The sequence below is a fragment of the Calonectris borealis genome, chromosome 3, assembly GCF_964195595.1.
Source record: "Calonectris borealis chromosome 3, bCalBor7.hap1.2, whole genome shotgun sequence".
NCBI classification, from domain to species: Eukaryota; Metazoa; Chordata; class Aves; order Procellariiformes; family Procellariidae; genus Calonectris; species Calonectris borealis.
Genome location: NC_134314.1, coordinates 114,544,530 through 114,571,598, shown reverse-complemented (window position 1 = coordinate 114,571,598; position 27,069 = coordinate 114,544,530). Strand labels below are relative to the sequence as shown.

The 27,069-nt window shown below is 54.9% G+C and overlaps 3 protein-coding genes across 3 annotated transcripts in view; all 3 read left to right on the top strand.

Moving 5' to 3' along the window:
- Window positions 1-259, top strand: part of APMAP (adipocyte plasma membrane associated protein) — a 90,008-nt gene extending 89,749 nt beyond the window's left edge. Inside the window, exon 10 of the transcript XR_012673195.1 lies at window positions 108-259. The gene's annotated coding sequence lies outside the window, so the exon portion shown is untranslated. The remainder of the gene's footprint in view (window positions 1-107) is intronic.
- Window positions 260-10,680: 10,421 nt separating this feature from the next.
- On the top strand, window positions 10,681-13,985 carry LOC142081251 (T-cell activation Rho GTPase-activating protein-like). Its single transcript, XM_075147941.1, has 10 exons — window positions 10,681-10,811; window positions 11,134-11,200; window positions 11,292-11,453; window positions 11,538-11,647; window positions 11,815-12,010; window positions 12,238-12,355; window positions 12,483-12,628; window positions 13,208-13,299; window positions 13,386-13,546; window positions 13,899-13,985. Exons 1-9 carry the CDS (start codon window positions 10,681-10,683, stop codon window positions 13,507-13,509), a joined length of 1,146 nt encoding a protein of 381 aa, XP_075004042.1. The 3' UTR covers window positions 13,510-13,546; window positions 13,899-13,985.
- Window positions 13,986-18,265: 4,280 nt separating this feature from the next.
- Window positions 18,266-25,788, top strand: LOC142081250 (T-cell activation Rho GTPase-activating protein-like). The gene is made up of 12 exons (XM_075147940.1): window positions 18,266-18,315; window positions 21,458-21,542; window positions 21,646-21,699; window positions 22,759-22,857; window positions 23,093-23,254; window positions 23,339-23,448; window positions 23,616-23,811; window positions 24,039-24,156; window positions 24,284-24,429; window positions 25,011-25,102; window positions 25,189-25,349; window positions 25,702-25,788. Exons 1-11 carry the CDS (start codon window positions 18,266-18,268, stop codon window positions 25,310-25,312), a joined length of 1,236 nt encoding a protein of 411 aa, XP_075004041.1. The 3' UTR covers window positions 25,313-25,349; window positions 25,702-25,788.
- The last annotated feature ends 1,281 nt before the right edge of the window (window positions 25,789-27,069 follow it).

Below are 27,069 nucleotides of genomic sequence, written 5' to 3'. Positions count from 1 at the left end.
GAAAATCACAGGTTCGCAGTGGCTCCAGCCAGTTAACCTTGTCATGTACCCATCTACATCCAAGTTTCTTCCCTGGCCTCATGGAGGGCTTGTAGTCTCTCACCCAGCAGAAATCTGCCACGTGGGAAGAGCGGAGCTGGAGGGAGGGGAACAGACTGATGTTTGTGAGTAACACCTCCGAAACCATCTGCCTTCAATCTCAGAAATCCTTTGGACACAGTAACTGCAACTTCAGCCACCTTCCCCAAGACTTAGGAAACAGAGCTGCAGAGGAATTAAAATTCTTTGACTGACCTCTTTTTTTCAACTCTCTCCAAATCACTAGTTGTCTGTATTGTTTTGTGCCTGTCTTCAGCCAGCCTTGGTGGCCAAGTACATCAGAGCTGAATGTCACCACCACAGGGGACGCAGCTTTTCTTCTTAGCCCTCAGGCAGTGGAGGGAGGCCTGCAGCAGCCAAGCTGTGTTTTGTGTTGATATCCACATCGATGTAGTTATCTCGATGTCTATAGTATTTATACCATATTTACCACCATGTGTGAGCAAATCTGGAGACTGTCCTTGCTTGGGAACATCCCTCTTCCCCCCCCTACATCTGCCACAACTCTTCACACTGCTGCTGCTGCACAGTAGCTAATGTCTTCTTTCTTAAGTAAGTGTTTTGTCTCTTTAGTGACTCTGACACGGAGTCTGCTCCTTGCTGTGTTCACATATGGCAGCTGTTACAACCAGGTTGAAAGCCTGGCAAGACTCCAGCTAGCCTGTGTTATCGAAGATATATCCCACCACCTCACCTGGTGCCTAAGCCGGCTCCATTTGGCCCTTGTCTTTTCACAATATTTATCAGCCAAACATCCTTTTCACATAGCTGGAACTGCTCACACAGGTCTCATTGGAGATGGAAAATTGGTATAAATTTCCTCTGAATGAAGCTTAGCTAATTTGCAGTGTCTCTTGGCATCAGAAAGGCATGGTTTAACCAAAACAAGCACAGTTCTGCTTGTTTTCTTGGCAGCAATACTGAGAAACTGGGTAGTGGAGCAACTCCTCGACTGACTTTGCACAACCAGACCTTTATGACCTTTCATCAGAGTCAAAGAAAGGTGAGGGAATATGAGTGTGTTCAGAATGTATTTTATTGTTTTTTATAGTGGAATTGGTTTAACTGGAAGTTTTCACAGCATGTTTGTTTATATGATGCATATGAGTAGTAAAGCAGAGGAGGAAAACTTTGGGGTGATGTTTTACAGCAGAGTCTGAGTGACTTTGGAGTCATAGAATCATAGAATCATAGAATCATACAGGTTGGAAAAGACCTCTAAGATCATCGTGTCCAACTGTCAACCCAACACACCATGCCCACTAAACCATGTCCCTAAGGGCCTCATCTACACGTCTTTTAAATACCTCCAGGGATGGTGACTCAACCACTTCCCTGGGCAGCCTGTTCCAAGGCCTGACCACTCTTTCAGTAAAGAAATTTCTCCTAATGTTCAATCTAAACCTCCCTTGGCGCAACTTGAGGCCATTTCCTCTTGTCCTATCGCTAGTTACTTGGCAGAAGAGACCAACACCCACCTCGCTACAACCTCCTTTCAGGTAGTTGTAGAGCGCAATGAGGTCTCCTCTCAGCCTCCTCTTCTCCAGACTAAACAACCCCAGTTCCCTCAGCCGCTCCTCATAAGACTTGTGCTCCAGGCCCTTCACCAGCTTCGTTGCCCTCCTCTGGACACGCTCCAGCAACTCAGTGTCCTTCTTGTAGTGAGGGGCCCAAAACAGAACACAGTATTCGAGGTGCGGCCTCACCAGTGCCGAGTACAGGGGCACGATCACCTCCCTGCTCCTGCTGGCCACACTATTTCTAATACAGGCCAGGATGCCGTTGGCCTTCTTGGCCACCTGAGCACACTGCCGGCTCATGTTCAGCCGGCTGTCAACCAGCACCGCCAGGTCCTTTTCCTCTGGGCAGCTTTCCAGCCACTCTTCCCCAAGCCTGTAGCGTTGCCTGGGGTTGTTGTGGCCGAAGTGCAGGACCCGGCACTTGGCCTTGTTGAACCTCATACAGTTGGCCTCAGCCCATCGATCCAGCCTGTCCAGGTCCCTCTGCAGAGCCTTCCTACCCTCGAGCAGATCAACACTCCCGCCCAACTTGGTGTCATCTGCAAACTTACTGAGGGAGCACTCGATCCCCTCGTCCAGATCATTGATAAAGATATTGAACAAGACCGGCCCCAGTACTGAGCCCTGGGGAACACCGCTCGTGACCGGCCGCCAACTGGATTTAACTCCATTCACCACAACTCTCTGGGCTCGGCCGTCCAGCCAGTTTTTTACCCAGCGAAGAGTGCACCTGTCTAGGCCGTGAGCCGCCAGCTTCTCTAGGAGAATGCTGTGGGAGACAGTGTCAAAGGCTTTACTGAAGTCCAAGTAGACCACATCCACTGCCTTTCCCTCATCCACGAGGCGGGTCACCTGCTCATAGAAGGAGATCAGGTTGGTCAAGCAGAACCTGCCTTCCATGAACCCGTGCTGGCTGGGCCTGATCCCCTGGTTGTCCCGGACATGGCTCATGAGCACCCTCAAAACCAACCGCTCCATGATCTTCCCCGGCACCGAGGTCAGGCTGACCGGTCTGTAGTTCCCCGGATCATCCCTCCGGCCCTTCTTATAGATGGGAGTCACATTGGCGAGCCTCCAGTCGTCTGGGACCTCCCCTGTTAACCAGGACTGCTGGTAAATGATGGAGAGCGGCTCGGCAAGCTCCTCCGCCAGCTCCCTCAGTACCCTCGGGTGGATCCCATCCGGCCCCATAGACTTGTGAACGTCCAGGTGGCATAGCAGGTCATTAACTTCATCCTCTTGAATTATGGGGGGTTTATCCTGCTCGTCGTCCTTGTCTTCCAGCTCAGGGGGCTGAGTACCCTGAGGATAACCACTCTGACTACTAAAGACTGAGGCAAAGAAGGCGTTGAGTACCTCAGCCTTTTCCTCGTCCTTGGTGGCAACGTTCCCCCCCGCATCCAATAGAGTCTCTATTTTCCAGGCTCCTGAGACTGAGGACTACAGCCTTGGGGTGTCTAAGTGTCAAAAGAGACTACTACACGCTTCTGGAAGTGCCTGCAAGAAGGTTTGCAGTCCAGCTGGGCACCTCATCCAGGTAGGCTCTTAAAGGACTTCTTATGACTAATGTGCTTAGGAAGTGCTAAAAATGCTGCTGGGAAAGGAGCTGCATGTGTAAGTCCCCACAGCAATCAGACAGCCGGTTGCTCTTCACTGCAGGAACTGAGACAGAGGTGCCGTTGGGTGTTGTTTGAATCAGCCTCCTGTTGGGAAGGAGGCTTCGGTTTCAAACTTGATTTTTCTGAAAAGTGTATCTGTGACTGGTGCCGCCAAGCCCTGTCTATAATGCTGGGGTATGAAATCCTTGGATCATCACTATTTTGCTTTTCCTGTTTATTTAGAAGAAGATACGATCTCTACTAAACACATACACAGCATCAAGCACTCAGATCTTTGTGGGCGCTTCTGTCCACACTCCCCTCTACTGGTCTAAGTTACCAGAGGGTTTTGCAGGTTTTCATGCAGTTTGAAGTTTTGCAACAAAATCATGGTGAATTGTATGATTTCAAGTATCTAAACTTTGAAGATTTATCTAATACTGAGAACAGGATTACTTGGCAGCTCCAAGGTTGGAGAAAGCTTGGTGGAAATTAGGGAAATATTTGGCAGGTCAGGTTATTTTGGCAGGCTTTTGAGAAGTGTAACTTTTGGGGACAATGGAACACCACGTAGATGACAGAGAAGAAATAGGTAAGGATGCAAAAACATCTCTTTTTTTTTATTTAAAGGATATGTAGAAGGCAACTTTGACAGTTCCTCTGCCATATTCTGCTTATTTTGTGTGGCATTTGCTGTTTGTTCATCTTCACTTCAAGCTTTATCCTCAATAACTTCATTTCCTGGTGTCTTTTTTTTTTTTTTCTTTTAAGAAGCAAAGCATGAAGGAATCAAGATAAAACCAAACCTCCTTGTCTCAGGAACTTTTGCAGCCACAAATTTTGGAAAACATGACTCCTTAATACTCCTTTAGCATTTTAAAATAAAATTAAATAACTTAACAAGAGAGTCCTATTTGTAGCTTGAAATTAAATTAGAAAATTAAATGCCACTTTTTGGGCGAGGTTTTCAGCTAGTTTAAACTGCTCCATCAGAGTCAGAGATATGCTAATTAGCAAGAGCTGAAAAGCTCTGTCTCTGCATAAAACCATATAATGCTGCTAGCTGAATTTTTAAACTAACTTTGTACTTTTTGTTTCATTAGCTAAAAATACATACATACATATATATGTACATATATACACAGAAAGAGAGACTATTTCAAGAGAATAAATTAATTTCTGTGTAGCCTTATCATATTCAGACAAAACCTATGTATCCTAGGAGATAAGAAGATTGCCTCCTATGACTGGATTTTTACAAAATAGTGTTGGGATAAATAGCCATTATCTTAAAGAGTAAAAACACTTACCACAAGTGCATGGAAATAAAAACGAGCATTTCAAAGTCCTCTAAAAGCGGGGGCTGTTTTAGCTTTGGATTTGCAGCATCCAGGATGTAAGGATGCTCAGAAGCTCCCTGCAGTTTTCGTCACAGAGCTGATGGCTGGGGAGTAAGACAGCTCTCCCTGTGTCTGATACTAGATGTTTTACCCAAAATTCCCAGAGCCCCACTATTACATGGCTGTCTTTAAGCTTCCTTCCTTGTTTGTTTGTTTGTTTTTCCTAAATAACAAAGCCCCTAATTGGGCTTCTTATGTGACCGGATCCAAACCCATAGGCAAAGTCACGTTTCTTAGTTTTATTAGACAGGCATGTGTTGCTCACAGATGGGAGTGCAGCAGAGCACCCATCCTGCAGGTTTGGGGTTCACAGTACGAAGGCGAGAGACAAAAGGCAGGGAAGGGAGCTGAACCAGAGGGCTGACATAACCAGTACAGCTGGGCAAAACTTTTCTTTCTTGCTGCCCATGTTGAGGAGGATACATTTTTAGTGACACCAAAGGCTTTTGTGACTCTGTCAATGTTTTCTTCTTTTGCTGTATTTTTTAATTTAGAGGAAAATTAATCAAGGCATCCAAAACCATTCTAGGTTTGATGGCATCAAAATAAACCAAAAATCATTTCTAGGAGAGTTGGAAGCCAGTTTTAATTTAAAAATCTTCTTTCACTGTAAGACATTCTGGAACAGCCACAAAATTACAAGCTCAGATTTGAAACCAAGCATTGTGGCTGACGTGAAATTTTTTCCCCATTTTTTTCATCCACTGGTAGCTATAGGAGTTCAAAAAGGGATTTCTTTCAAAATTTAACTTTTATTTTCCTCTGTCCTTCTTCTTCCTTAGCAGTGATCTGAATTTTGGTGCGTTTTTTAGTGCTATGTCACTGCGGTAATAGCTGTGATAGAGACACAGTAGGACAGGTAGAAGATGATGGTGGAGATCAGACTGGAGAAGCCAAAGGGAAAAGCAGGGGACTGGAGTTGCCTGGAGAGAGAGGGACCAGTTTCCAAACTAGGTCACTCGAGTCCTCAGCTCCCATGCGGAAGATGAATCACACACATGGACTGCAAAGCAGTGTGACCCATAAAAAAAGGTTTCCTTAGCTCTGGATTGCCCAGGCGCATTCAATGAGAATTCAGCCCTTGCCAGCAGGAAGGAAACATGCCCTGTAAGCTCAGGCTGAGACATGAGACCTTCGCTGGGGCTAAGGGATATGTCAGGGGACCTACGTGAGACCCCCAGCCCCTGGAGTGGCGGCTGGAGCATGGGTAGGTCAAAGGACCCTGATGGGAGCCCTGCAGGGCTTCATCCCTTGCGCCAACAGGCACCTTCCCTTGTCACACCACAGAGCACCTCATGGGCTGGAAAAGGGATGCTCTGGAGAGCTTCTGGCAAATCTCTGGAGAAGAGCTTGTCTCGCCACCTCTCCCAGGGGCTTCCTCAGCTCTGGTGCCCTCCCCAGGGACAGCCCCACCAGGTGGGTGCAGTCAGCATCGCAGGAGAAAACAGGCAGCGGCCACAACCATCAGCACTGCGGGAAAGCTGGGAACCCAGAGACCTTCCCAGGCTCTCCAATCCCGGAAGAGTGGGTTTAGATCCCTTCTCCCAAAGTGCTCAATTTCCTTGAAAGCATTAACCGCTGGACCCACACTGTTTCTCACTGCAGTGTAAAATAGCCAAAAGATCCTTTTGGAAATGTCTCTGATTTCCTGCGTTTTTCCTGAGCTCTCTTAGCTGCTTCTGTTTCAATCAAGGCATTGCTCAGTGTCAACAGTTAAACCAGACACACGACGCCAAAAGCTGACTGGATCCTTTTTTTGCCATCAGGAGGGCCTTGCGCACAAACTTGTCCCTGGCTGTGTTGGCCGCTCGGTGGGTGAAGGTCACAGGTAACAGGGCAGGACTCCTTTCTGGTGCTCCTCCAGCCGTGTACGCCGAGGGAAAAGCCTTAACGCCCAAGAGCGATAAAGCCTTAACCCCCAAGTGTGCTGCTCCATGGACATGAGTACTCCTGCCTAAGCTCACCACCCATTTCATCTCCATGTGGCTCTCGGCAGGAGATGAACGGCTCTTCAGTGCTGGTGGTTCCTCCCCTCTTTCAGGAAAAACGGCAAGTTTTCTTCCTTGTTGGACCTGCCTTAATTCCAGTGTCTTGGGGATTGAAAGCTGGCACCGCATATGTGCCCACTGTGACTTTCTATGCTGCTGGGCCTGTGGGGATGGTTGGGGCACAAAGGATGAAACCTGAATTACCCACCTGAAATACAGCTATCGCTAGCCTGGGTGCAAGTGGAGCCAGGAGCTGGTCCTGAAAACCATCAGCCGGGGACACGGAAAGCTTTTAGCAACTGTGGCTCTTCTGGAATAGACTGTGCCATGTGCATCCATGTCTCTTAACAACGCTTCCTTACAGCTGAAAAGAGGTTTGAGATCTTGCTCATGGCTAAAGGAGGGTGGTGGCCCGGGATGGTGGCTGGGGCGTGGGGCTTGCATTGCCTATGCCCAGCTGTGCCCACAGGCTGACAGAGGAAAGGCTTTCCCTGGGGAAGAGGCACCAGCCAGCGGTTGAGATGGAGGAAAACTTCACCACTACTTTTGCTTGTAGGTGGAAAGTTCTGGATCAGAGAGGAATTCCACATCTCCCCGAGCATAGCACAGGTAAATGGCTGTACAGCAAGTTTTTTTTCTTTGTTTAATTTTTCCTGGAAGTCTTATGTTGGTACCGAGTAGAGGCAGAATGTCAGACAAAGTGGCTCATTGAAAGGGAACGATATAGGGAAAATTACTTGGCTTAAAAGCCCGATTGCTCTAGAAGTGGAATCCTTTTTCTCTAGAGCTTTTTTTTTGGAAGGAGGCGGGGGGAGGGGCATGGATGATTTATCTTCAGAGCTCCTAAAACATGCATTGTAGCAGTCAAGATACAATATGCCTTTCTCATGTACCTTTTCTTTTTTGAACATGGTGAATTCAATCTGCTGATCAATAGCCCACTGAGTTCAACAGGCACCTTTCATTTTTATCCTTTGCCTCAAGAGCTAGATGCAACCTCCTGTCACTGGTGTTAGCACAATTACTGCAGATAATCTGCTATCTACTGTGTAATAACCTAGGCTACCTACTACCTAACGACCTATGGGAGAGTACAACCCGATCCGATGTTACACATAACATCAGCACTAGGAAGAGATGTGAGGTTCAAATGAAAAATGAGGCAGTTTGACACCTTTTAATAGCTTGCAGGAATAAAAAGGGGAAGCACGGTACGTATAATACAAAGAAAAATAATATGGACTTTGCCCCTAAATTTCTGAACCTTCTGTGACAAGTTCTGTCATATCAAAGCGCACGTCTGCAACGCCCTGCGCTGCACTCTGCGGGTCCTGTTCACACCCAGTGGCCTGGATGATGGGGCAGAGCGCACCCTCAGAGAGCTTGCAGCTGGCACACGACTGGGAGGAGAGGCTCATGCGCCGGAGGGTCCTGCTGCCAACCAGAGGGACCTTGACAGGCTGGAGGAAGGGGCTGACAGGAATCTCATGCAGTTCAACAACGGGAAGAGCAAAGTCCTGCACCTGGGGAGGAACAAGCCCTTGCACGGGTATATGCTGGGGGACATCCAGCTGGAAAGCAGCTGTGCAGACACCTGGGGTCATGGTGGACCCCAAGTTGACCAATTTAGAGCAAGCAAAGAGCCCTTGGGGCAAAGAAGGCTAACTGCATCCTGGGCTGCAGTAGGCAAAGCATTGGCAGCAGGTGGAGGGAGGTGGTCCTTGCCCTCTGCCATCTCCTGCTTGGGGCTCCCCAGTGCAAGACAGACACGGCCATACTGGAGAGAACCCCCAGGCCAGGGCCCCCCCAGGGCCCCTCCCACTTTCCGTTGGCCTCGGAATCTCGGTCCGTTGGAGCCAACAGCCACCAGAGACAGCAGGACGGAGCTGTGCTGGCACGCAGCAGCGCTGGGAGGAGGCAGGCTCTGGCCCAACAGCGCTGCCGCGGCACCGGCACCAGCACCCCGCTTCCCAGCCTCGCTGTCCACGCCTGGGCAGCCTCCTTGCTGCACGGCGAGGGTCCTCCTCTCCCGGGCAGGATGGGCCAGGCCAACTGCTGCTGCGGCTCCAGGTGGGCTCCCCCCATGGCTCGGGGACACGCGGGCACCCGCGGGCCCCCAGCAGCGGCCTTTCTCATGCCCGCCGCTCTCTGCTTTGCAGGGAGGCTCTCACCGATGCCGAGACGGTGCTGAGCACGGACGTGCGGCTGAGCCGGGGCCGCAAGAGGAGCGAGAGGCGCCTTCTCCTCCTCCAGGAGGAACTGGTGGTCGCCAAGTTGCAGTAAGACCCCCAGAGCCCAGCTGCCTTTCCCCCAGCCCTGGCCCTGGCACCAGGGCAGGGACACCCTGGCACCTTGCTGCTGGGTGCACCAATGTCCATCCCAATGGCAGGTGGGGGACAGGGCTCTTCCCGGGGGCACCCCAAGGAGGCCACCTCCAGCTCACTGCCTGCCTCTCCTCTGCAGACGTGGCACCACCCTGCGCCCACAGCTCCGCCTGCCCCTGGACCAGCTGTGGGTGCTGAGTGGTGGGAAGGAGGCAGCAGGGCAGGAAGAAGAGGAGGAGGCGGAAGGCAGCCATGAGGACAGCACCTCCATCATCCTCGCCTGGCCCACCGGCTCCTGTGTTGCCACTTTTGCGTGAGTCGTGGTGCCACGTCCCATGGCAGGGCACGAGAGGTTCCCAGCCATGCCCAGGCCCTCTTGGGAATGGCCTCTGCTCCCCGTGCAGAGCCTGGGCAGGGAGCGGGCAGCACGCATGCAGGGAGGGATGGGGGGGCATTTCCACATCCTGTATTCCCTGGTCACCTCTTGGTCCCCAGAAGGGAAGGGCAAAAGCAGCGGCTCTGGCAGGAGAGAGGGAGCCAGGCCTTGGGCAGCACCTCCGTCCTGCCCCACGGGGCTTCGTCCTGCCCCTGTGTCCTTCCCCACGGGGCAGGGCTGTGTGGGCGCCCGCCTCTGCCCACGGGCTGGGGGCAGAAGCGCCTGACGCGTTTCTTCTTTCTTTCTGCAGCTCCCGGGCGCTGAAGGAGCTGTGGCTGGGCACACTGCTGGGGTAAGCTGGGGGGATGCTCCAGGCACAGCCGGACAGGGGAGAGGTGCCCCCGTGGCTACAGGCAGCTCTCGGGCAGAGCTGCCTGACAAGAGGATAGAGGCAACTTGGGGCTCACGCAGCTCTCTCTCTGTCCCTTCCCGGTGCACAGGACACCAGAAGGAGCAAAGAGAGCCAAGGTGACCCGTCTGCCATCCATCAAACTCCTGGAGAAGGAGCTGAGCCGCCGCCATGCCGTGAGTTTCTCTCTGCTCTGGGCTCTGTCCTCGAGCACTTTTCCTGCAGCCCAGCATCAGAGCATCGCTGCTCACCTTCTGCCACTCCTTCTCTCTTGCCCAGTGGAGGACATTCAGCGCCAGGAGCCTGCGGAGGCTGATGGAGGGCCAGGCAGAGGTGAGAATGGCTGCCTTTCAGCCTCCTCTGGCTGTGCCGGGCTGTGCGGCGACTGGGGTGAGCTTGTGCAGGAGGGAGGGAGGGAGGTCCCATGGTGCCACTCGGGGAGCGGAGAGGGTTGGGGAGCTACCAGGAACGCCGGCACGTCCTCACTGGCGGTGCTGGGAGGAAACCTGCTGCGCAGGGCAGAGAGCCTGGGAGGCCAGAGGGTCCCAGCTCTGCCGCGCTCAGGCTGCTGGTGCCGGGCGGCAGCTCGCCGGTGGCCCTTTCTGCTGCAGGGCTGCTCTCTAAGCGCAGCCTGGTTCTTGCAGGGTGATCCCACGCAAGGGCCTCCGACGGCCCCATCTGCCAACAGAGTGGGACTTTGCCGCTCGGCAGGTGAGTTTTGGTGAGAAAGGCAGGGAGGGCCTTCTGTTCTCCTGAACTGGCACGTCTGCAGAAGTGAGGATGCTGCTGCTGCTGCCCTTCGCCCAGAGGCAGTTGGTGCCCATCACGCTGCAGCAGGAGAGAGCTGAGCCCTGGGGACCCTTTGATAGTGCCCAGCGCTTGAGGTCCCCAGAGCCCGGCGGATGGGTCCCCGCTCCTCGGCTGGAGCCGGCAGGAGCTGTGCTCACTTGTCCCTTGAGTGTCGCCATGCAGGTGTGGCACCCCAAGGGAGGACGTCACCTGGAGGAGCAAGGACACCCGCTGGGCAGCAGCCGCTGGACGTGGTTCTGCGGGGACACGCAGGCGCTGCTGCTGCCCACAGCTTGGAGGAGGGCAGGGCGAGTCCTGGGACAGGCTGTCCCGGTGGCACGCCGACTCTCGGGAGCCTCCCACCCGGAGCCGCGGCTCCGGCTGCTGCCTCCCTGCCCGTCCTGCCGCACCGCTCAGCACCGCGCTGCAGGCAGGGCAGGGCAGGGCAGGGCAGGGCAGGCTCCGGGAGCGCTGGCCTGGCGGTTTCCATTGAGGGGCTCTTGCTCTCTTTTCCTTTGCAGCAGCAGGGAGTGGCAGCAGCAGGAGGAGGGGGCTGCCCTGGCCCTTTGCTCTGCGGCGGAGCCCGGCCGCTGCCCAGGCGCCAGGGCAGGCGGGCTCCGGCTGCAGCAGGGCGCTCTTTGGCCAGCCCCTGGCAGCCCTCTGCGGGGAGGACGGCACGCTGCCCCAGCCCATCCAGGTAGCTGGTTCTTGGGCAGAGCTTTGGCCCCGGCCACCGCTGTCAGAAGGCAGCTCTTCAGCCAAGCAACTGTCTCCTGTGTCTCCTTCAGGTGGTCCTGGATATCCTGCATCAGCAAGGACCATCAACGGAGGGGATATTCCGCCTAGCTGCCAGCGGGACGGCGTTTCGGGAGCTGCGGGAGGCCCTGGACAGCGGCGCAGACGTCGACCTGGGTAGCCAGCCTGTGCTGCTGCTGGCCGTCATCTTGAAGGTGAGCGCTTCTGACCTGCAGCTGGAAGAGCCCCTGGCTGGCCTGGACTCTTCAAAGGCTCACCGCGAGCCCTTGGCATTGCAGGACTTCCTGCGAAGCATCCCTGCCAAGCTCCTCGTGACAGACCTCTACGAGGACTGGATGGCGGCGATGCAGAAGAGCGTCAAGGAGGAGAAGGTGGAAGAGCTGAAAGCGTAAGTGAGGCCAGCAGCCTGCCTGTTGAGCAGGAGGCCTGACCGCTGGCTGAGAGCACCTGCAAAGCTGCGCAACACAGCCGCTGGCTCCCACCTGCCTTGGGCAAGCTTCGGGGACGGCTGTGGGCAGCAGCTGCTCTATTACCGTTGCGTTCCTGTTCCCTCAGGGTGGCCGAGAAGTTGCCTGCAGCCAACCTCCTCCTCCTCAAGCGCCTGCTGTCCCTCCTCCAGCACATCGGCCACAACGCCTCCACCAGCAGGATGACCTCCAGCAACCTGGCCATCTGCCTGGGGCCAAACCTGCTGAGCCCAGCCAGCGAGGACCTGCTCCCGCTGGAGGCCATGCTGGAGGTGACTCAGAAGGTACGCTCTATTGAGCAGCCGGCTGCAGCCTTCCCGAACCATCAGAGCTCGGCTGGTCAGAGGTCCCTGGCTGCCTCCTCTCTTGAGCAAATGCCGGTGGGGCGGCTGCCTGGCAGAGCAGCCCCACAGCCACAGCCTTCTGCGCAGAGGCAAGGGTCAGGAGTGGGAGAGGCTGCTTGACACGTTTTCCGCCCCCTGTGCTGAAACCAAGGATGTGATGTGTGCAGGTGAAGGTGCTGGTGGAGTTTCTGATTGAAAACCATTGTGAAGTCTTTGGGGAGGAGACAACTGGCCTTTCCAGTCCCTCAGCTGAGGCGTCACCAGCGCCCATGGACAGATCCACAGGTATGAGGAGGGACTGAGGCTCATCACAGCCTCAGCAGAATGCTGGCGTAGGGCTTTGGGTGCGTTTTGGTTTAGCTGTTGTCCTCTTGCAAGAAATCACTTTGCTGCCCATGCTTCTGCTTTCCAGAACTGCCTTTAGAAGAGCAACGGGGCCCTGCAGGCGACGCAGACATGGAGCACCAGGCAAAAGCCTTCCTGGACACACCAGCCTCTCTGCTTGTCCTCCAGAAAGCAGCAGGGGCAGACACGGTGGCGGGATCGGAAACGGCAGAGGTATGGCAGCTCCACAAACGCCGGGACAACGTGTCTCGTGTAGGAGGGTAGTTGCTGAGGAGTCCAAGTAGCTGCTGTGCCTCTTCCTGGCGCTCGAGCTCTTGTGGCTTTGTGTGGGGTTTTTTATCCTGCAGAATGATACGTGGTAAGTAAAACCGGAAAGGTGGTTTCTCGCATGTTAGGCACCTGCTTAATGAAAGGAAAGACCTACAAAACACCTAGAGAAAGGGAGATTTCAAAAGCAAAGCCTCCCAGCGCAGAAGGTGCTATTGCACCAAAGGGATATCCACCGAGCTCTGTCTGGGGAGGGCAGAAGAAACCCCGCAGAACGAAGCCGGCAAGCCTTTTCTTGCGCGGAGGGGGACCGCAGGCTCCCTGCTGAATGGCCCCCCCAAATTAACTGAGGGTCACACAGCCGTGTGAACATGGTGTTCCAAAGTGAGGCCCTTGGAAGAAAGGGCTCACGCAAAGCAGCCAAAGGGGTCTTCTCTGGAGAGCTAAGGTAGCAATTTGCCAAACAGTCGCTTACTACTCCAGGGCGTCCCTTGCCAGCTGCTAACGCCAACATTTCTGTTCTAGGCACCCGTTGCTTTGCCTCCAAGCACCCCACAGACCACGGCAGACTCCCTGGGAAGCGCAGAAGAACTAAAGGGCCTTTCAGAGGAGAGAAGGTAAAACGAGTCAGCTTTGGTGAAATCAAGAACTGATGCCAGTTGCTCCTGGCTTTCCCTATCTAATCACATTGTGGGATGGAAAGGTTTGCAGGCTCCCGCCGGGACAACGAAAACCAAGGAAAAAGAAAGAGACAAGAGGTCTGGGCAGACGAGCGGGAATGCCAACGAGCAAAGAAAAGAAGGAAGACAGAAAAAGACGGGGACTGAAGGAAAGCAGGAAGGTGCAGAAGGTCAGGAAGGCCAGGTGTGTACCAGGCTCTGCTGCCCATCTTTCCCAGCTCGCAGCAAGGGACAGCGAGGGATGGTGCTGCGTGGGGTTTGGGAAGAACTCCATGGCAGCTCCCCGGGGGCTCCCCATCGAGCCCTGCTGCGTGGCACAGGGGCACCGGGCATCTCTGCACAGGCACAGGGCTCTGAGGGCATTACCCGTGGGGATAAGGCACCAAAGCCAGCCCATAGCCAATGCCAGCAACAGCTCTCTCTTCTGGGCCATAAAGAATTCCTCGTAAACGCTCTTCCCCAAAGAAAAGGGAACAAAATCCTGCCTCTTCCTGCCTCTAGGGATTTATCAGAGCTTTCTGACTCTGTCGTTGCAGGGGCTGATTTGTTTTCACCAGCTGAACCGCTGTGACTCCTGGGCCCCCACAGCTGATGTGCACAATAAAATGGTCTTTTCTCTCTTCTGACTGTGTCTGCCGAACGATATTGTGGAGTGGGGAGCTGTTGCTTTGTGATGAATGCTCGGGGAGGAGTTTGGGATCGTCCCTTGTGCCAGCATCCTTTCCAGCGGGCATCAGGCCTGAGTTGGGATGCTTTAGGAGTGAAAGCGAAGCACAGAGTCCCACAGGAGGGTGGAGTTTGGGAGGGACCTGTGGAGGTCATCTGCTCCAACCCACCTGCTCCAGCAGGCTCACCTGGAGCCAGTAAAATGTATCACCCCAACAGTAAAATATGGGTTTCTCATGTGCAGCTGGAATATCATGTGTTTTCATTTGTGCCCGTTTTCTCTGGTCCTCTCAGTGCACACTCTTGAGAAGAGCCTGGCTCCCTCACCTTCTTTCCTTCTCAGCAGGTTTTTATACCCATTGATAAGACACCCCCTGCCCTCCCCTCCCCGCCCCCCCCAGTCTTCTCTTCTCCCAGCTGAAGAGTGCCAGCTCTCTCAGCCTCTCCTCATGTGGCAAGAAGAAGGAGAATTTTCACTGGTCCTCTACTGGAAACATTTGGAAGGCCTCCATCTCAAGGAAGAAATTTGAGACATTAGTCTTCATCTAGGTTGCCTCATGAGCTGTGCGATTGCAGTTTGGTGTAGAAATGCCAGAGGCATCATTAACAGGGTGCTAATTTGGCAGTTCCGGTCATTCAGCTCATCGGAGCACTAAGCTGGACACCCGGAGAGGGCAACTGTGTGTCAGCCAGGCTGGATGCTCAGTGTTGAGCACAGCAGTGGCACAGCAGTGCCACAGCCACTGCTCGAGCTATGTGTGCGCTGGCAACTTGCCCCTGAGCGTCCTCGTGCCCTGACATCTTGCATCTCTCAGGTCGCTTTGACAAAAAGTTATTGACAAAGGTATGAAGGTGGCACGGGGCACAACTGCTGGAAGAATCTGCCACGGTCCTTGTCTTGGTGGGAAGGTGTTGGCAGCGAGAGCTACGTCATGGGGGACATTGCTTATCGCTAGTGCAGCAACCGAGTGAGGAGGTGCTACCATTTGCCACCTACCATGAAGGTAGGCTGTAACGGAGAGGATGCGCTGCTTTGCCGCATCCCTAACAACCAGAAGTATCAGCTTCAGTTCCTTCAGTGTCTTTCAGTTACCACGTGTGGCTTTCTACGTGGGTGCTACTATTTTGCTGTCGAGGGTAGCTTCTGTCAAGCGTTGTGCTTTGGCCTTTTCTTGGTCTCTACTGAAAGAGTTGATAGCGTCAATCCAATGCAGCACGTAAGAGAGCAGCGTGCCACCAATGGGGGTTTGGGCTCCTTGCCTTGAGCCACCTGCGTTAAAAGAAACGCAATGAAGCTGATGACTCTGGTCCTGGACGTCTCCCTTGCCCGTGTGGAGGCAGATTGCCTGAGTCTCGGTCATCCTTCACTTTCTGTAGTCATTTACAACAATGGTTGCTTTTGAAATGTTTTTCATGGTGCAAGTGCTCTTTGGCCTTTCCCTCTCTCCCCCTCTTTCACAGCGCATTGCTCTTAGGAAAACCTGCTGATGACATGAGATGTGCCAGATGAAAATAAGTAACAAAAATAACCTCTTAACCTCTGCTGACTGGATCCGGCCACTTTTGAGCAGGACTTTCCTAAGTGTAAAATGGCTGCGGAGAGGAATCTTTACCGTCCAGATTCCTAGGGCTACCGGGACTGGGGGCTAAAAAGACAAGAAAGCATGGTAGCCTGCTTGCTTTATTTTTGCTTCTTTATTTCTTCTACTACCTTCTCCCATAGGTGTTCCCACCTTTCGTCCCTTAGCTCCTCGCAAGCACGGACTCAGCACTGGATCACGTTTTAGAAATGATTTGTTGGACTCCTTCCAAGCAAAGACTCAAGCGATTCAGACCTGCCTGTATTTTCCAGTTCAGTATTTCTTCTAGTCAGGGTGTTGTTGATTCCGTAGCTGTTGAGAGTTGGAATCTTTGTTGGAATCTTTTTCCGAGCAGGTCATCATGAAAGCTGATAGGGAGCAGCAGTTGATCTGAACTGGCCCCGGCGACCCACCGTGCAATTAATTGTTCCCCTCACTTGGGTCATGGAAACAGGTTTTTCTGTGAAGTAAGTACGTGCGGCTGCTTCAGGGGAGGTGCACCCAGCTGATACAGGACGTAGGGGCCTTGAAAGCCTGTCTGTTCTGTGGGATTTTGGAACATGTTTTTGGAAATGCTGGTTTTAAGTGGGAATGAACGAAGACATTTGCTACCACCTTGAAGTGTTTCCGCAGTCAGAGTCACGGCTTCAAGAAAACTGCGATACTGAACTGCATGTGACAAGGAGGAGAAAACGCTGTTGTTAGTAACTCTCTGAGAAGCAGAACATTGAAGGCTCGGGGTCTGTGCCTTCGGGCCTTGTCTACCTTGCCTTTCCCATTTGTGCCTGCTAAAAAAGGTGCAAGCTTCTGTTGCTGGAATAAAAAGCAGCCGCTGTTTCAATTGCACACCTTGACAGCTACAGCAATTACAGAGTTGCTAACTCCCCTGCTCTGACACCCAAAGCAAAACAGACTTGTTCTGAAGGCTTTGTACGAATGTACGGCTTTCAAATATGGCACTCCTTGGAGACATGGCTGGTTCGATAGTGGGTTCCCTTGTTCCTGGTTGGCAAACTGAAAAGCACAATGAGGTTGGGCTGCCAAAAGCCGAGCCGGTGCTCTTGAAGAAAATGCCGGTTGGTTTTAAATAGGCAAATGTGCCTCCTCTCGAAAACCTGTTCCACGACACAACAGCACGGTTTTCAAAGAGCATTAACACCATCATGAAGACAAACCCGGGTGGCGAATATTCACACTCAATCTCCAGGTGCGTAACACCTTCCCTGGGGAGAAGGGAGATGCTATTAATATAAACAACTTCTGTATATGAGTCTTTCCCTGGTTTCAATATCCCTGGGTACCTGAGACATTGGCTGGGGACCTACATGAGACCCCCAGCCCCTGGAGTGGCGGCTGGAGCATGGGTAGGTCAAAGGACCCTGATGGGAGCCCTGCAGGGCTTCATCCCTTGCGCCAACAGGCACCTTCCCTTGTCACACCACAGAGCACCTCATGGGCTGGAAAAGGGATGCTCTGGAGAGCTTCTGGCAAATCTCTGGAGAAGAGCTTGTCTCGCCACCTCTCCCAGGGGCTTCCTCAGCTCTGGTGCCCTCCCCAGGGACAGCCCCACCAGGTGGGTGCAGTCAGCATCGCAGGAGAAAACAGGCAGCGGCCACAACCGTCAGCACTGCGGGAAAGCTGGGAACCCAGAGACCCTCCCAGGCTCTCCAATCCCGGAAGAGTGGGTTTAGATCCCTTCTCCCAAAGTGCTCAATTTCCTTGAAAGCATTAACCGCTGGACCCACACTGTTTCTCACTGCAGTGTTGTCGTGGTTTAACCTGGCAGGCAGCCAAATACCACGCAGCCGCTCACTCACTCCCCCCACCCCCAGCGGGACGGGGAGAGAATCGGAAGGGTAACAGTGAGAAAAACTCGTGGGCTGAGATAAAGACAGTTTAATAGAACAGGGGAAAAAAGGGAAAATAATAATGATAATGATAAAATATACAAAATGAGTGATGCACAACGCAATTGCTCACCACCCGCGCTGACTGATAACCAAGTAGCGATCGGTACTTCCTGGATCACGCCTACCCTTCAGATACTGAGCATGATGTCACATGGTATGGAATACCCCATTAGCCAGCTGGGCTGGCTGTCCTGATTATGTTCCCTCCCATCTTGTGTACCTAGCTCAGTCAGTAGGCACGGGAGCTGTCCTTGGACTAGGAGGGCACTTAGCAACAACTGAAAACATCAGTGTGTTATCAACATTCTCCTCGTACTAAATCCAAAACACAACACTAGGAAGAAATTTAACCCTATCCCAGCCGAAACCAGGACAAGTGTAAAATAGCCAAAAGATCCTTTTGGAAATGTCTCTGATTTCCTGCGTTTTTCCTGAGCTCTCTTAGCCGCTTCTATTTCAATCAAGGCATTGCTCAGTGTCAACAGTTAAACCAGACACACGACGCCAAAAGCTGACTGGATCCTTTTTTTGCCATCAGGAGGGCCTTGCGCACAAACTTGTCCCTGGCTGTGTTGGCCGCTCGGTGGGTGAAGGTCACAGGTAACAGGGCAGGACTCCTTTCTGGTGCTCCTCCAGCCGTGTACGCCGAGGGAAAAGCCTTAACGCCCAAGTGCGCTGCTCCATGGACATGAGTACTCCTGCCTAAGCTCACCACCCATTTCATCTCCATGTGGCTCTCGGCAGGAGATGAACGGCTCTTCAGTGCTGGTGGTTCCTCCCCTCTTTCAGGAAATACGGCAAGTTTTCTTCCTTGTTGGACCTGCCTTAATTCCAATGTCTTGGGGATTGAAAGCTGGCACCGCATATGTGCCCACTGTGACTTTCTATGCTGCTGGGCCTGTGGGGATGGTTGGGGCACAAAGGATGAAACCTGAATTACCAACTGAAATACAGCTATCGCTAGCCTGGGTGCAAGTGGAGCCAGGAGCTGGTCCTGAAAACCATCAGCCGGGGACACGGAAAGCTTTTAGCAACTGTGGCTCTTCTGGAATAGACTGTGCCATGTGCATCCATGTCTCTTAACAACACTTCCTTACAGCTGAAAAGAGGTTTGAGATCTTGCTCATGGCTAAAGGAGGGTGGTGGCCTGGGACGGTGGCTGGGGCGTGGGGCTTGCATTGCCTATGCCCAGCTGTGCCCACAGGCTGACAGAGGAAAGGCTTTCCCTGGGGAAGAGGCACCAGCCAGCGGTTGAGATGGAGGAAAACTTCACCACTACTTTTGCTTGTAGGTGGAAAGTTCTGGGTCAGAGAGGAATTCCACATCTCCCCGAGCATAGCACAGGTAAATGGCTGTACAGCAAGTTTTTTTTCTTTGTTTAATTTTTCCTGGAAGAGTCTTATGTTGGTACCGAGTAGAGGCAGAATGTCAGACAAAGTGGCTCACTGAAAGGGAACGATATAGGGAAAATTACTTGGCTTAAAAGCCCGATTGCTCTAGAAGTGGAATCCTTTTTCTCTAGAGCTTTTTTTTTGGAAGGAGGCAGGGGGAGGGGCATGGATGATTTATCTTCAGAGCTCCTAAAACATGCATTGTAGCAGTCAAGATACAATATGCCTTTCTCATGTACCTTTTCTTTTTTGAACATGGTGAATTCAATCTGCTGATCAATAGCCCACTGAGTTCAACAGGCACCTTTCATTGTTATCCTTTGCCTCAAGAGCTAGATGCAACCTCCTGTCACTGGTGTTAGCACAATTAATGCAGATAATCTGCTATCTACTGTGTAATAACCTAGGCTACCTACTACCTAATGACCTATGGGAGAGTACAACCCGATCCGATGTTACACATAACATCAGCACTAGGAAGAGATGTGAGGTTCAAATGAAAAATGAGGCAGTTTGACACCTTTTAATAGCTTGCAGGAATAAAAAGGGGAAGCACGGTACGTATAATACAAAGAAAAATAATATGGACTTTGCCCCTAAATTTCTGAACCTTCTGTGACAAGTTCTGTCATATCAAAGCGCACGTCTGCAACGCCCTGCGCTGCACTCTGCGGGTCCTGTTCACACCCAGTGGCCTGGATGATGGGGCAGAGCGCACCCTCAGAGAGCTTGCAGCTGGCACACGACTGGGAGGAGAGGCTCATGCGCCGGAGGGTCCTGCTGCCAACCAGAGGGACCTTGACAGGATGGAGGAAGGGGCTGACAGGAATCTCATGCAGTTCAACAAGGGGAAGAGCAAAGTCCTGCACCTGGGGAGGAACAAGCCCTTGCACGGGTATATGCTGGGGGACACCCAGCTGGAAAGCAGCTGTGCAGACACATGGGGTCATGGTGGACCCCAAGTTGACCAATTTAGAGCAAGCAAAGAGCCCTTGGGGCAAAGAAGGCTAACTGCATCCTGGGCTGCAGTAGGCAAAGCATTGGCAGCAGGTGGAGGGAGGTGGTCCTTGCCCTCTGCTGTGTCCTGCTGTGGTTTCCCCAGTGCAAGACAGACACGGCCACCCTGGAGAGAACCCCCAGGCCAGGGCCCCCCCAGGGCCCCTCCCACTTTCCGTTGGCCTCGGAATCTCGGTCCGTTGGAGCCAACAGCCACCAGAGACAGCAGGACGGAGCTGTGCTGGCACGCAGCAGCGCTGGGAGGAGGCAGGCTCTGGCCCAACAGCGCTGCCGCGGCACCGGCACCAGCACCCCGCTTCCCAGCCTCGCTGTCCACGCCTGGGCAGCCTCCTTGCTGCACGGCGAGGGTCCTCCTCTCCCGGGCAGGATGGGACAGGCCAACTGCTGCTGCGGCTCCAGGTGGACATGGCTCCCATGGCTTGGGGACACGCGGGCCCCCGCGGGCCCCCAGCAGCGGCCTTTCTCATGCCCGCCGCTCTCTGCTTTGCAGGGAGGCTCTCACCGATGCCGAGACGGTGCTGAGCGCGGACGTGCGGCTGACCCGGGGCCGCAAGAGGAGCGAGAGGCGCCTTCTCCTCCTCCAGGAGGAACTGGTGGTCGCCAAGTTGCAGTAAGACCCCCAGAGCCCAGCTGCCTTTCCCCCAGCCCTGGCCCTGGCACCAGGGCAGGGACACCCTGGCACCTTGCTGCTGGGTGCACCAAGGTCCATCCCAATGGCAGGTGGGGGACAGGGCTCTTCCCGGGGGCACCCCAAGGAGGCCACCTCCAGCTCACTGCCTGCCTCTCCTCTGCAGACGTGGCACCACCCTGCGCCCACAGCTCCGCCTGGCCCTGGACCAGCTGTGGGTGCTGAGTGGTGGGAAGGAGGCAGCAGGGCAGGAAGAAGAGGAGGAGAAGGAAGGCAGCCATGAGGACAGCACCTCCATCATCCTCGCCTGGCCCACCGGCTCCTGTGTTGCCACTTTTGCGTGAGTCGTGGTGCCGCGTCCCATGGCAGGGCACGAGAGATTCCCAGCCATGCCCAGGCCCTCTTGGGAATGGCCTCTGCTCCCCGTGCAGAGCCTGGGCAGGGAGCGGGCAGCACGCATGCAGGGAGGGATGGGGGGGCATTTCCATGTCCTGCATCCCCTGGTCACCTTTTGGTCCCCAGAAGGGAAGGGCAAAAGCAGCGGCTCTGGCAGGACAGAGGGAGCCAGGCCTTGGGCAGTGCCTCCGTCCTGCCCCACGGGGCTTCGTCCTGCCCCTGTGTCCTTCCCCACGGGGCAGGGCTGTGTGGGCGCCCGCCTCTGCCCACGGGCTGGGGGCAGCGGGATCTGACGCGTTTCTTCTTTCTTTCTGCAGCTCCCGGGCGCTGAAGGAGCTGTGGCTGGGCACACTGCTGGGGTAAGCTGGGGGGATGCTCCAGGCACAGCCGGACAGGGGAGAGGTGCCCCCGTGGCTACAAGCAGCTCTCGGGCAGAGCTGTCTGACAAGAGAGAAGAGGCAGCTTGGGGCTCACGCAGCTCTCTCTCTGTCCCTTCCCGGTGCACAGGACACCAGAAGGAGCAAAGAGAGCCAAGGTGACCCGTCTGCCATCCATCAAACTCCTGGAGAAGGAGCTGAGCCACCACCATGCCGTGAGTTTCTCTCTGCTCTGGGCTCTGTCCTCGAGCACTTTTCCTGCAGCCCAGCATCAGAGCATCGCTGCTCACCTTCTGCCACTCCTTCTCTCTTTCCCAGTGGAGGACATTCAGCGCCAGGAGCCTGCGGAGGCTGATGGAGGGCCAGGCAGAGGTGAGAATGGCTGCCTTTCAGCCTCCTCTGGCTGTGCCGGGCTGTGCGGCGACTGGGGTGAGCTTGTGCAGGAGGGAGGGAGGGAGGTCCCATGGTGCCACTCGGGGAGCGGAGAGGGTTGGGGAGCCACCAGGAACGCCGGCACGTCCTCACTGGCGGTGCTGGGAGGAAACCTGCTGCGCGGGGCAGAGAGCCTGGGAGGGCAGAGGGTCCCAGCTCTGCCGTGCTCAGGCTGCTGGTGCCGGGCGGCAGCTCGCCGGTGGCCCTTTCTGCTGCAGGGCTGCTCTCTAAGTGCAGCCTGGTTCTTGCAGGGTGATCCCACACAAGGGCCTCCGACGGCCCCATCTGCCAACAGAGTGGGACTTTGCCACTCGGCAGGTGAGTTTTGGTGAGAAAGGCAGGGAGGGCCTTCTGTTCTCCTGAACTGGCACGTCTGCAGAAGTGAGGATGCTGCTGCTGCTGCCCTTCGCCCAGAGGCAGTTGGTGCCCATCACGCTGCAGCAGGAGAGAGCTGAGCCCTGGGGACCCTTCGATAGTGCCCAGCGCTCGAGGTCCCCAGAGCCCGGCGGATGGGTCCCCGCTCCTCGGCCGGAGCCGACGGGAGCTGTGCTCACTTGTCCCTTGAGTGTCGCCATGCAGGTGTGGCACCCCAAGGGAGGACGTCACCTGGAGGAGCAAGGACACCCGCTGGGCAGCAGCCGCTGGACGTGGTTCTGCGGGGACACGCAGGCTCTGCTGCTGCCCACAGCTTGGAGGAGGGCAGGGCGAGGCCTGGGACAGGCTGTCCCGGTGGCACGCCGACTCTCGGGAGCCTCCCACCCAGAGCCGCGGCTCCGGCTGCTGCCTCCCTGCTCGTCCTGCCGCACCGCTCAGCACCGCGCTGCAGGCAGGGCAGGGCAGGGCAGGGCAGGGCAGGGCAGGTTCCGGGAGCGCTGGCCTGGCGGTTTCCATTGAGGGGCTCTTGCTCTGTTTTCCTTTGCAGCAGCAGGGAGCGCCAGCAGCAGGAGGAGGGGGCTGCCCTGGCCCTTTGCTCTGCGGCGGAGCCCGGCCGCTGCCCAGGCGCCAGGGCAGGCGGGCTCCGGCTGCAGCAGGGCGCTCTTTGGCCAGCCCCTGGCAGCCCTCTGCGGGGAGGACGGCACGCTGCCCCAGCCCATCCAGGTAAGCCAGCCTGGACAGGGGGCCCCAGCCCTCCCTCCGGCTGCTCCGGAGAGGCGGTGGGTGTCCCCAGGAGCTCCAGGGATGGGCGACTGCGCTCTTCACCCCCAGAACACGCTTCTGCTCCCAGCCCCTTTGCGGGGGAAAGGAGCTGGTTCTTGGGCAGAGCTTTGGCCCCGGCCACCGCTGTCAGAAGGCAGCTCTTCAGCCAAGCAACTGTCTCCTGTGTCTCCTTCAGGAGCTCCTGGATATCCTGCATCAGCAAGGACCATCAACGGAGGGGATATTCCGCCTAGCTGCCAGCGGGACGGCGTTTCGGGAGCTGCGGGAGGCCCTGGACAGCGGCGCAGACGTCGACCTGGGTAGCCAGCCTGTGCTGCTGCTGGCCGTCATCTTGAAGGTGAGCGCTTCTGACCTGCAGCTGGAAGAGCCCCTGGCTGGCCTGGACTCTTCAAAGGCTCACCGCGAGCCCTTGGCATTGCAGGACTTCCTGCGAAGCATCCCTGCCAAGCTCCTCGTGACAGACCTCTACGAGGACTGGATGGCGGCGATGCAGAAGAGCGTCAAGGAGGAGAAGGTGGAAGAGCTGAAAGCGTAAGTGTGGCCAGCAGCCTGCCTGTTGAGCAGGAGCCCTGGCCGCTGGCTGAGAGCACCTGCAAAGCTGCGCAACACAGCCGCTGGCTCCCACCTGCCTTGGGCAAGCTTCGGGGACGGCTGTGGGCAACAGCTGCTCTATTACCGTTGCGTTCCTGTTCCCCCAGCGTGGCCGAGAAGTTGCCTGCAGCCAACCTCCTCCTCCTCAAGCGCCTGCTGTCCCTCCTCCAGCACATCGGCCACAACGCCTCCACCAGCAGGATGAGCTGCAGCAACCTGGCCATCTGCCTGGGGCCAAACCTGCTGAGCCCAGCCAGCGAGGACCTGCTCCCGCTGGAGGCCATGCTGGAGGTGACTCAGAAGGTACGCTCTATTGAGCAGCCGGCTGCAGCCTTCCCGAACCATCAGAGCTCGGCTGGTCAGAGGTCCCTGGCTGCCTCCTCTCTTGAGCAAATGCCGGTGGGGCGGCTGCCTGGCAGAGCAGCCCCACAGCCACAGCCTTCTGCGCAGAGGCAAGGGTCAGGAGTGGGAGAGGCTGCTTGACACGTTTTCCGCCCCCTGTGCTGAAACCAAGGATGTGATGTGTGCAGGTGAAGGTGCTGGTGGAGTTTCTGATTGAAAACCATTGTGAAGTCTTTGGGGAGGAGACAACTGGCCTTTCCAGTCCCTCAGCTGAGGCATCACCAGCGCCCATGGACAGATCCACAGGTATGAGGAGGGACTGAGGCTCATCACAGCCTCAGCAGAATGCTGGCGTAGGGCTTTGGGTGCGTTTTGGTTTAGCTGTTGTCCTCTTGCAAGAAATCACTTTGCTGCCCATGCTTCTGCTTTCCAGAACTGCCTTTAGAAGAGCAACGGGGCCCTGCAGGCGACGCAGACATGGAGCACCAGGCAAAAGCCTTCCTGGACACACCAGCCTCTCTGCTTGTCCTCCAGAAAGCAGCAGGGGCAGACACGGTGGCGGGATCGGAAACGGCAGAGGTATGGCAGCTCCACAAACGCCGGGACAACGTGTCTCGTGTAGGAGGGTAGTTGCTGAGGAGTCCAAGTAGCTGCTGTGCCTCTTCCTGGCGCTCGAGCTCTGGTGGCTTTGTGTGGGGTTTTTTATCCTGCAGAATGATACGTGGTAAGTAAAACCAGAAAGGTGGTTTCTCGCATGTTAGGCACCTGCTTAATGAAAGGAAAGACCTACAAAACAGCTAGAGAAAGGGAGATTTCAAAAGCAAAGCCTCCCACCGCAGAAGGTGCTATTGCACCAAAGGGATATCCACCGAGCTCTGTCTGGGGAGGGCAGAAGAAACCCCGCAGCACGAAGCCGGCAAGCCTTTTCTTGCGCGGAGGGGGACCACAGGCTCCCTGCTGAATGGCCCCCCCCAAAATTAACTGAGGGTCACACAGCCGTGTGAACATGGTGTTCCAAAGTGAGGCCCTTGGAAGAAAGGGCTCACGCAAAGCAGCCAAAGGGGTCTTCTCTGGAGAGCTAAGGTAGCAATTTGCCAAACAGTCGCTTACTACTCCAGGGCGTCCCTTGCCAGCCTCTAACGCCAACATTTCTGTTCTAGGCACCCGTTGCTTTGCCTCCAAGCACCCCACAGACCACGGCAGACTCCCTGGGCAGCGCAGAAGAACTAAAGGGCCTTTCAGAGGAGAGAAGGTAAAACGAGTCAGCTTTGGTGAAATCAAGAACTGATGCCAGTTGCTCCTGGCTTTCCCTATCTAATCACATTGTGGGATGGAAAGGTTTGCAGGCTCCCGCCGGGACAACGAAAACCAAGGAAAAAGAAAGAGACAAGAGGTCTGGGCAGACGAGCGGGAATGCCAACGAGCAAAGAAAAGAAGGAAGACAGAAAAAGACGGGGACTGAAGGAAAGCAGGAAGGTGCAGAAGGTCAGGAAGGCCAGGTGTGTACCAGGCTCTGCTGCCCATCTTTCCCAGCTCGCAGCAAGGGACAGCGAGGGATGGTGCTGCGTGGGGTTTGGGAAGAACTCCGTGGCAGCTCCCCGGGGGCTCCCCATCGAGCCCTGCTGCGTGGCACAGGGGCACCGGGCATCTCTGCACAGGCACAGGGCTCTGAGGGCATTACCCGTGGGGATAAGGCGCCAGAGCCAGCCCGTAGCCAATGCCAGCAACAGCTCTCTCTTCTGGGCCATAAAGAATTCCTCGTAAACGCTCTTCCCCAAAGAAAAGGGAACAAAATCCTGCCTCTTCCTGCCTCTAGGGATTTATCAGATCTTTCTGACTCTGTCGTTGCAGGGGCTGATTTGTTTTCACCAGCTGAACCGCTGTGACTCCTGGGCCCCCACAGCTGATGTGCACAATAAAATGGTCTTTTCTCTCTTCTGACTGTGTCTGCCGAACGATATTGTGGAGTGGGGAGCTGTTGCTTTGTGATGAATGCTCGGGGAGGAGTTTGGGATCGTCCCTTGTGCCAGCATCCTTTCCAGCGGGCATCAGGCCTGAGTTGGGATGCTTTAGGAGTGAAAGCGAAGCACAGAGTCCCACAGGAGGGTGGAGTTTGGGAGGGACCTGTGGAGGTCATCTGCTCCAACCCACCTGCTCCAGCAGGCTCACCTGGAGCCAGTAAAATGTATCACCCCAACAGTAAAATATGGGTTTCTCATGTGCAGCTGGAATATCATGTGTTTTCATTTGTGCCCGTTTTCTCTGGTCCTCTCAGTGCACACTCTTGAGAAGAGCCTGGCTCCCTCACCTTCTTTCCTTCTCAGCAGGTTTTTATACCCATTGATAAGACACCCCCTGCCCTCCCCTCCCTGCCCCCCCCAGTCTTCTCTTCTCCCAGCTGAAGAGTGCCAGCTCTCTCAGCCTCTCCTCATGTGGCAAGAAGAAGGAGAATTTTCACTGGTCCTCTACTGGAAACATTTGGAAGGCCTCCATCTCAAGGAAGAAATTTGAGACATTAGTCTTCATCTAGGTTGCCTCATGAGCTGTGCGATTGCAGTTTGGTGTAGAAATGCCAGAGGCATCATTAACAGGGTGTTAATTTGGCAGTTCCGGTCATTCAGCTCATCGGAGCACTAAGCTGGACACCCGGAGAGGGCAACTGTGTGTCAGCCAGGCTGGATGCTCAGTGTTGAGCACAGCAGTGGCACAGCAGTGCCACAGCCACTGCTCGAGCTATGTGTGCGCTGGCAACTTGCCCCTGAGCGTCCTCGTGCCCTGACATCTTGCATCTCTCAGGTCGCTTTGACAAAAAGTTATTGACAAAGGTATGAAGGTGGCACGGGGCACAACTGCTGGAAGAATCTGCCACGGTCCTTGTCTTGGTGGGAAGGTGTTGGCAGCGAGAGCTACGTCATGGGGGACATTGCTTATCGCTAGTGCAGCAACCGAGTGAGGAGGTGCTACCATTTGCCACCTACCATGAAGGTAGGCTGTAACGGAGAGGATGCGCTGCTTTGCCGCATCCCTAACAACCAGAAGTATCAGCTTCAGTTCCTTCAGTGTCTTTCAGTTACCACGTGTGGCTTTCTACGTGGGTGCTACTATTTTGCTGTCGAGGGTAGCTTCTGTCAAGCGTTGTGCTTTGGCCTTTTCTTGGTCTCTACTGAAAGAGTTGATAGCGTCAATCCAATGCAGCACGTAAGAGAGCAGCGTGCCACC

Bases quoted from the DNA above. Each gene is read 5' to 3' on its own strand.
- LOC142081250 (XM_075147940.1), top strand. From the start codon at position 18,266: ATGAACGGCTCTTCAGTGCTGGTGGTTCCTCCCCTCTTTCAGGAAATA. The intron at 24,157-24,283 runs GTATGAGGAGGG...TCTGCTTTCCAG, and splicing joins GCCCATGGACAGATCCACAG to AACTGCCTTTAGAAGAGCAA. The intron at 25,103-25,188 runs GTAAAACGAGTC...TGGGATGGAAAG, and splicing joins GGCCTTTCAGAGGAGAGAAG to GTTTGCAGGCTCCCGCCGGG.
- LOC142081251 (XM_075147941.1), top strand. From the start codon at position 10,681: ATGCAGGTGTGGCACCCCAAGGGAGGACGTCACCTGGAGGAGCAAGGA. The intron at 12,629-13,207 runs GTATGGCAGCTC...TTTCTGTTCTAG, and splicing joins CGGGATCGGAAACGGCAGAG to GCACCCGTTGCTTTGCCTCC. The intron at 13,300-13,385 runs GTAAAACGAGTC...TGGGATGGAAAG, and splicing joins GGCCTTTCAGAGGAGAGAAG to GTTTGCAGGCTCCCGCCGGG.